This window comes from Mus caroli, chromosome 1 (genome assembly GCF_900094665.2).
Source record: "Mus caroli chromosome 1, CAROLI_EIJ_v1.1, whole genome shotgun sequence".
Classification (NCBI taxonomy): domain Eukaryota; kingdom Metazoa; phylum Chordata; class Mammalia; order Rodentia; family Muridae; genus Mus; species Mus caroli.
The window spans coordinates 52,181,762-52,191,313 of NC_034570.1; the positions used below are offsets into that span (position 1 = coordinate 52,181,762).

Consider the following 9,552-nt stretch of genomic DNA (forward strand, 5'->3'; position numbering starts at 1 on the left):
TCCGTAACGAGATCTGGCGCCCTCTTCTGGAGTGTCTGAAGACAGCTACAGTGTACATATATAATAAATAAATAAAAAATAAAAAAATAAAGTATTTTTTTAAAGATCCATTTTAAAATTTTAAATGTACATGTATGAATATTTTGCCAACATGTATATGTTGCGGTCCAGGAGTTGGCCCACAAACCACACAAACACTGATCTCAGACAGACAGGGATAGTTTATTGAACATATGCCCTAAGACTGATCCATCAGGGCTGCAACTCAGAATTCAAGGGCTGAGCCACAGGGACAGCTTATTAAAACACACACACACACAAGCACTGTAAATTCATACCCAGGTGCAGGAAGTGCTGCCCGGTGGTTAGCTCTGACTCAAGCCATTTTAGATGTAACAGCTCATATTGACTTTTAACTTGATGGGTCCTACATAAAGCTTTGTGGAATTTCTTAACATTAACAAACCTCATACAGAACATAACAGGATATGTGATCAGCATGACCCTGCTCTGAGTCAAGTTATTCTCTGTGTCAACGACTGGCAGGCACATTACAGCAAGAGTATGAAATAGCTGGAGGGCATGGAACAAAATGACTACAGCTATGCAGGGGGCAGACCTCAACATACATATGTACACCAATGGATGCTTGTTGCCCAAAGAGGCCAGAAAGGAGGGTCAGATCCCTTGGAACTGGATTTACAGATGCATATGAGCCTCATGGAACCTAGGTCCTCTGCGAGAGCAAATGCTTTTAACCATTTCTCCAGCCCCCTAAAAACAAAACCCAAAAAACAAATTGTAATGGCTATTCCTGGTTGTCAACTTGACTATATCTGGAACAAACTACAACCCAGAATTGGAGGCCTCACTTGTGATACAGATTTTGAGGCTGGGAGATACAAGTTTCTGACCTGGATCTTGGCATGGAGATCTTGAGGCATAGTGGCTATGAAAAGCTTAGGCCCAAATCAAGGTAGTACATGTCTTTAATCCCAGGAGACTAAGGCAAGCAGATCTCTGAGTTCACGTCATGGTGGTACATGCCTTTAATTCCAGCATTACATGAGACAGAGCCATGCAGATCTCTGAGTTCTAGGTCTATGTACAGGGCAAGTTCCATGACAGCCAAGCTTAAGTAGAGAGGGAGTCAGAAAACAGAAAGCTGGTAATAGAATAAGGGGGAGGGGGCATGTTCCAGCTCCTGCAAGCAGCAGAAAAGGGCAGCTTCAGCCATGTGGCTCTGACTTTAGAGTGAAAAATAGAAGGGACTACTGGGACTATTGATGCTGGTTAGCTGGAGCTAAGAAATTAGTGGTGATTAAGAAGAGACCTGCATCACTGAGGTGAAATCTTCTAGGAAGTGTTTTCTGAGCACAAAGAAGCTGTGTTCCAGACATAGCCAAGGTTGTACCTCGTGTTACAGCTGCACTTGGTAATGTGTAAGAGACACCCAGGTGGTACTGGTTTTGAAGGCATGAGGGGGTCATGAAGAGCAGCTGAGGCTCGGCACTGTGAGAGGCCATGGAAGGCCATTGGTGAAGGTGCAACTTCAGTTACAGTTGACTGCCCAGGACTGAAGGGGTCATGCAAAGGAGCTGATGAAGAGAGCCTATGAGAGGTTATTGGTGAAGCCTAGTTGCAACGGAAGGCCCCAGCATATTGGAGATGCCAGTACCATGGGATGATCGCCAAGAACAGCAGCAGCAATGGAATGGACTCAACCAGAACCCAGAGATCTACAGAGGGCAGAGCTGTAGAAGTGAAGCCAGCCTTCTCAGACAACCGGGCAGAACCTACTTGTAGGTGGGGACACATTCTGCAGGATGGACCCTTGCCCACCTTCAGACAAGGGAAGTCCTTGTCACCTCATTCCCTAAAAACCAAAAGTGCAACCGGATGCACCGTTCCACCAATCATATTGTGCCTAGTTGCTGTTGCTCTATTCTGCCCCCTGGAAACCATAAAAATAAAATAAAACCTCGCTGACCTGGTGCTGGCGGGAGAGATGGAGAGAGAGCTGGATGTGAGGTTCTTTGTTGCTAAGTGAAACTAAGATACACATTGTGTGATGGCTAACATGTTTTAAAATTAAATTACTGTGCTTAAGCGGCCTATAAAACAAAATTGCCTCTAACTTGTAAGCCCCACTTGCCCAAGCACATATAACTCACCGGAATGCTGGGGCTATTCTTGTACTTGTCTGGCCTTGTTTGTGTGCTGTCTGTTAACCCTTGCTTGAAATAACCAGGACATCTATCTGCATCTGTGTGCTAGCTGCTTGCAGGATGAGTGCCTGAACATAAACAGAATTTAGCCTTATGGCTGTTTGATTTTTGGTCTTTTTGTTTTACTTTTATAAATCCCTAATGTGGCATGGAGTTACATTTCTGTAGCCCAGGTGCCAGTATCTGAATAAACACCTCATTGTTAAAATACATTTGTGGTCAGAATTTTTGAATGGTGAATTTTTGAATGACTCAAGCTCCATAACAACTGCAGTAGTCTAACTGGTATTAACCAAAAGGTCTGCAAGTCTGCTGGGGAACACCGAACTGAACCAAACTAAACTGAACCAAACCAAACCAAACCAAGTTCTAACAGGACTGAAATAATCCGTGTGGGGTGACAGCTGTCAGGAATAGCCCTGCCTTAGACATCCAGTTTTCCTTCTGTAAAACTATGATCGCCTGGGAGCTTAGGCACACACTCTCCTCTGAAGCAACGCCTCCAGCTCTTACATGGAAACTTCTGATGGTTTGTTTTCCACTGCTGGAATTAAAGGCATATGCCACCACAGCCGGCACAATTTTTTTTTCTTAGAGAGTCAGGGGCTCAGGACAATATCACAGTGACATGGCTAAACACCCCAAGGTCAAGATTGGCAGTAAATACCAACTGCTACAGCCCCTCCTCCTTCAGGAAAATGGTGGAAAATATTGAAGTCAACCAGCATGCCAAGTATGCTTGCACCTTCTGTGGGCAAGGCCAAGATAAAGAAATAGGCAGTTGGCATCTGGCACTGTGGTTCCCACAGGGAAACACAGGCTGATGGGACCTGTCGCAGCCTAGCCTGTCACCAGAAGACTGGAGGAACTGAATTTGAGACATGCCTAGCCTACAACAAATGGGTTAATTTACCTAATAAAGCCTGTGAATGTTTAGGCTTTTAGGACATTTGGTCTGCCTTCACAGCATCAATATTGCTATTGCAGAGTCAAGGAGCTAGAGACAGGAGATAACAAATAAGCAAACAGGCGTGGCTATGTTCAAAAATACGGTTTACAAAACACAGTAGCCAAACTTAGGACTGTAGTTGGCCAAACAGCTGTTTTTGTTTGCTTTTGAAATAGGGTCTATGTAGCTATGGCTATTTAGTACTTACTATGCAGACCAGGCTGGCCTCAAATCCAGAGATCCATGTGCCTCTCCTTCCTGAGTGCTGGGGCTAAAGGGAGGCATTCAAAAGAATGACACATGCATGGGGAACAATGCCTTGGGGAACTGTGACTGAGGCTCCAGAAAAAAGGCAGACCTCAAGTGCATTTTGTTTCCTGGATTGCTCTTGGACATGATTTCATGCCTCCTGCAACAAATACTTGCATTTAGTTTAAGATGTTTATTCTTGTTGGATTTCGGAACCTAGCTATAGAACGCTATCTGGTGACAGGCTCTGCTGAGTGCTGTCCTCAGTGTACCCTGGATCGGGATATGGCCTTCTGCCTTGCTTAGGTGCTTTCCTAGACATAATGGATAGAATGTGCCAGGCAATTGTGTTTAAATTAGTGAGTCCTGAGAAAGTTCTGGGAAAGGGCTTCTCTGTGAATGTCTAATATGTGCTTATTGACCTAATTTACATTTTTTTAAAACTCCAACAGCCTTCCTTGCATCACTGCTGTTACATTAGTGTATAGAAGTACACTGAACCTGAAGTAAGGTTGTCTGCAGCATTAGACTGTAGTCTGCCCAGTTCTGTCACGTCCTCAGATCCCAGGTCTCATAGTTGGCCAGAAAGTCCACACACTACCACTGCTTTCTTTTTAAAGGGTAGAAAAGCAGGCAATCATGATTGTAGTTGTCTTAGTTATATTGTCAGTTAACAAGGAGAACAGAATGCTAAAAACCCAGACACTAATGTGACCAGTGTGGACCAGTCAACTCAGCCTGTGCAGACAGGAATTCCTGATCCTGATCATCATAGTGCCTATGTCAGACCCACAGCAGGCAACCAATATACCTCCCTACCTTTGTTATCTTTTTTTTTTTTTTTAAAGATTTATTTAAGTATATGAGTACACTCTAGCTCTCTTCAGACACACCAGAAGAGGGCATCGGATCCCATTACAGATGGTTGAGAGCCACCATGTGGTTGCTGGGAATTGAACTCAAGACCTTTGGAAGAGCAGTCAGTGCTCTTAACCACCAAGCCCATCTTTGTTATCTTCATGGCTATAACTGGTTAAGCACTGTTAGGATAATCCCTTTTCCCCTTTCTTTTTTACTGTGTAGCCCTGGTTGGACTAGAATTCTCTATTTAAACCAGGGTGGCCTTGACTCACTGTTTCTGGAATGCTGGGACTAAAGATGTGTGAAACCATCCACCCCAACACAATAAGTTCGTAAGAACCAGGACGTCAATGTATTGGCACTATTTTTAAAAATTGGTAACCAAATGTGAGGGCTCACATCTGCCCACAGCATTAGGGACACAAAGGACTGAGAGGAAGAAGTCAGCCTGGGGAGTCCTACCAAGTTTCAGGACCACCCACCACCCCAAACAAACACCCAACCTCCCCCAGAGAGAAAACGGCCCTCAGCACTGTCATCTTGTTTTCTTGAGTCAAGATTTGCTTCGTAGCACAGCCTGGCTTCATGATGCTGTCTCAGCTGTAACAGGCCAGCTCTCCACCTCCACCTCCCTTCCCTTCCTTCCTTTCTTTCCATTTTGTTTGAGAAGATGTTACTCTGTGTCCTGGCTGTTCTGGAACTCAATTTGTACACCAGGCTTGCCTCAAACTCACAGAGCTCCCCCGCCTCTGCCTCTGAGGTGCTGAGATTAAAGGCGAGCAACACCAGGTAGTAGGCCATACATTCGTCCTACTGCCTGCAGCACATGAATAGTGAAGGGAAAGTATTTCTAGCACATACACTAGCGTGGTAATTCAGGTGCTCCAAAAAGTGCCTGCACATGAGGATCAGCATTAAAAATGGACACTCACGGGCTGGGGAGATGGCTCATCGAGTAAGAGCACTGACAACTCTTCCCAAGGCCCTGAGTTCAAATCCCAGCAACCACAAGGTGCCTCACAACCACCCGTAATGAGATCTGACACCCTCTTCTGGCACGTCTGAAGACAGCTACAGTGTACTTATGTATAATAATAAATAAATCTTAAAAAAAAAAAGGACACTCACATGTGATAAAAAAAAAAGGCATGGCTTTCTATTTAAAGTGAACACACTGAACAACAGCAGTGGCACAGAGTATGCTCAGATGGGGAGGGAAGCTACAGGGCTCCTACATGGAGCCCATTACTGTAAACACCAGGAGAAGGAGAACTGGATAAACCACAATGGGCGTGTTCCAGTGAAGTGTTCACTAAGTATCTGTCCAGGTCCATGACAGCTACTGAGCAAATGGGTTGGCATGAATAGTTATGTCCTTAATGTGTACATCATTAAGAGGTCTGTATGTCTTCTCATTTACTGGTAACTTCTCCAATTCATCCAAAGTCTCCAGACCGTCTATTACCCTGAAATAGAAACAACACAGCATGTAAAAAATCCCTCACTTGAAATATAAAGTATCTACAGCAACTACAGTCTTCAGAGGAGAGTGCTCTCCTCTGCCTTCCTTTACACTCATGTGGCCTGGCTGGATTGTGTGTCCTGGACCCAAGTGGCAAAGTGGAACATAAAGGCTGGTCTCATGCACAAAACACCAAGACAGTCCTGTGGCCCTGATTCAGGAGGCTTAGGACACACACCTCCCCAGGCCTTTCTCACGACAACTGGGTGACCTCAAGGACACATGTACTTGCTGCTTTGGTTTGGAACTTGAGTGTCCCTCAGAGGTCCACATGCTGGAGGTTTGGTCCCCAGTTTGGGGCTACTGGGAGGTGCACAAGCCTTTAAGGGCTAGGGCCGAGGACTTGGGGAGATAGCTTCTGTGCAAGTGTTAGGGTGTGAGTTTAACCCTAGCATCTATAACCCCAGAGCTGGCTGAGTGGACACAGGAGGATCCCTGGGGCTTGCTGGCTAGCTGAAGCAGCTCCAGACCAGTGAGAGATTAAGGAAGCCACCTGGTCTTTACACATGAACATTCTCATCTGTACACTTGAGCACGCATGCGCCCACGGAGGTGGAGGAGACGGGGGTGGGGTGGGGTGCATGGAGGGAGGTCTTTGTTTGGGTCATAGGGTTATGCTTTTTAAAAAATTTTTATTTTTTGGTTTTTCAAGACAGGGTTTCTCTGTGTAGCCCTGGCTGTCCTGGAACTCACTCTGTAGACCAGGCTGGCCTCGAACTCAGAAATCTGCCTGCCTCTGCTTCCCGAGTGCTGGGATTAAAGACGTGCGCCACCACCACCTGGCAGTGTTATGCTAATAAGGGGGATTGTGGGACCGTATCTCTTCCTCTTTCTTTTGCTTCTTGGCCATGAAGTGAACAGCATTGGTACACTACATGCTTCTATGATTCGCTAAACACAACAAAGCACTGGAACAAATGATCATGGACTGAAAATTGTACAATTGTGAGTCAAAGAAGCCTTGTAGTAAAAAAAACTTCAATGCAATGCAAAGCAGGCATCAGGGTTTATATATGAACTTAAATTTTTATCTTATGTGTATGCATGTTTTGCCAGCACATATGCCTGTAAACCACAGGTATGCAGTACCCCAGGAAGCCAGCCAGAAGAGGGTGTTAGTTCCCCAGGAACTGGAGTTACAGAGGTTGGAAGCCACTGTGTAGGTTCTGGGAATTGAACCCTGGTCCTGTGGAAGAACAGCCAGTGCTTTTAACTTCTGAGACATCTCTCCAATTTCATGAAACATGTACTTTAAAAACAAAAAACAAAACAAACAAAACAGATTTACATTTTGCATTTCCACTAAGATACAAAAGAACATAGAAATGAACAGCTAGGTTTCGTGCACAAGCTTTAATCCCAGCACTTGGAAGGAGGAGGCAAAGGCAGGCATTTATCTATAAGTTCAAGGCCATCCTGATCTACATAGTGAGTTCCATGTCAGCTGGGGCTCCGTAGTGAGACCCTTGCTTAAACAAAACAAACACAAAATACAAGAGAAGCACGGAAGTAGAATTCCTGGAGGGGATAACCACCACAACAACACCTTTTAAATGTACTCCTATGTCGAGACAATTAAGGTCTATAAATTGTCTTCTGGTCTATATGAAAACCAGAGAACCTCAGAAATTCTGAGCTTCTGCAAAAAAAAAAAAAAAAAAAAAAGGGGGGGGGGCGGCAGACTTGTAGGCCATGAATCAAGACGATGAGATCCTTAGGAAACCACAGAAAACTTACATGTTTTCTTTCCAGAAAAATGTGTGTAGAAATACAACTTCAAGTAGTTTAGGGGACTAGAGAGAGCTCATTGGTTAAGGGCACTTGCTGCTCTTACCGAGGACCTGGGTTTGGTTCCCAGCACCACACAGCTGCTCACAGCTTCAGTTCTAAGGGACCCAAAACCCTCTTCTGACCTCTGCAGGTACCAGGCATGCACACGGTGAATATACATTCAATCATATAAATAAAATTGAGAAAAAAAAAGCCCCTAAGAACCAAGTAATCCATGACCTAAAGGCTACCCTTTAGTTTTAGGGTGTTGGTATGCAGATGTGAAGATGGTTAGATGCCTTCAGCCTAATGCTCCAGTTGCCGCATTAATTATATGCCAAGCTAGACACATGTGCTTGGAACACAAGTAAACAGGGGAGTGTCTAATTTTTAAACCTAACTTAACATCCAAACTTTTCAATAAAACTCTAGCCAAGCAAGGTGACTCTACCTGTTCATCTCAGCACAGGGAAGGCTGAGCCAGGAGGTCCACTAGAGAGGAAAGTCTGGGCTACATTGTTTTAAAAAATCTTGTTAAAACCAAACAAATATGTCCTGGTACTCCAGGGCCAAGTAGTTTTTTATTACTGAACGTGACAGACACATGTTGATGGATACATTTTACCTCCTAATGAATTATAAAAGTGGCTTTAAGGTTGAATGTTTATAACGCATAATTAAGCAAGAACTGCCAAACAGCTCCCTAGGATCTGATCAGGTACACTTCCCTGAAGGCACAGCCCACACACTGAGAAACATCACCCACTCTACCTGCAGGCAAGGTGCGGCCACATCAACAAGTTCTAGACCTTTGGGAAAGTTCTTTCTTTTTTAACTCTTTAAAAAAGGAGGAGGGAGAGGAGGAGGAGGGAGAGGAGGAGGAGGAGGGAGAGGAGGAGGAGGAGGGAGGGAGGGAAGAAGGAAGGATAACTTCCTCAGGGGCTGACGGCTGATGACTGGGGTGCCCAGGGCGTTTAGTTGTGGAACTGGTCTTTCCAGTGTTAGCTATGCTGTGATCACACCATGCAAGAACACCGACATGCCAAAGAAAGAGATGACGACAACACTCACTTTCCAAACACTGTATACTTCATGTCCAAGTGTGGCTGCTTGCCGTAGGTGATGAAGAACTGAGATCCATTGGTATTTGGGCCATTATTAGCCATAGATACAACACCTCGAACATTGTGCTAAAAAAGAAAAACCAAGGCATTAATTTGACTGTGCTGTAACTGCAGATTCCAAAGGCAAACTGAATTACTCTCTGCTTTCTCAATATTCAGGGGACTGAGACATGGTTCCGCTAGCTTCTCTATTAGTATTAATCAAAATGTGCAGGCTATGTATTATCTGAATCACTAAAACCCAGCATATAATTTTCTTAAATAATTATCACATCCTCCAATGCATCTCATTTTCATTTTGAAGAAGCAGTCACAAACACTTTTATTTCTATCTGTGTATAACAGAAACATTCCTTACACTTATATTAAGGAATAGTGCACTACAATGAAAAAACAATCAGGCAACAAAACCCAAATCCTCCAAATCTCTTCTCAAATACACTAGGCTAGCTTCTTAATCTGAAAAACAAGGGCGTTGGACTACTTCTGGGATCTGTTCAAGATGCAGATGCTCACAAGAGTTGAGCAGATAGCAAACTAACAACTGAGCAGAGAGAGAGTCTGGCAAGTTCAACAGTGTATCTCTCCTGCCCAAGGATTTCTTTTTCTTTTTCAAAAAGATTTATTTATTTTATGGATATGAGCACACTGTCGATGTGCTCATATGTCTTCAGACACACCAGAAGAGGGCATCAGGTCCCTCTACAGATGGTTGTGAGCCACCATGTGGTTGCTGGGATTTGAACTCAGGACCTCTGGGAGAGCACTCAGTGCTCTTAACTGCTGAGCCACCTCTCCAGCCCCCAGATTTCTTCTCTTTTTTTTTTTTTTTTTTTTTTTTGGTTTTTC

At 44.3% G+C, this 9,552-nt stretch overlaps 1 protein-coding gene across 1 annotated transcript in view; it reads right to left on the reverse strand.

Annotated features, from left to right (window-relative positions):
* Positions 1-5,416: 5,416 nt before the first annotated feature.
* Ppil3 (peptidylprolyl isomerase like 3) overlaps positions 5,417-9,552 on the reverse strand; it is a 12,325-nt gene continuing 8,189 nt past the window's right edge. Inside the window, exons 5-6 of the mRNA XM_021163793.1 lie at positions 8,651-8,769; positions 5,417-5,753 (exon numbers count right to left, since the gene is read on the reverse strand). Of these exons, the coding sequence (XP_021019452.1) occupies positions 5,627-5,753; positions 8,651-8,769 (246 nt within the window). The 3' untranslated portion in view covers positions 5,417-5,626. The remainder of the gene's footprint in view (positions 5,754-8,650; positions 8,770-9,552) is intronic.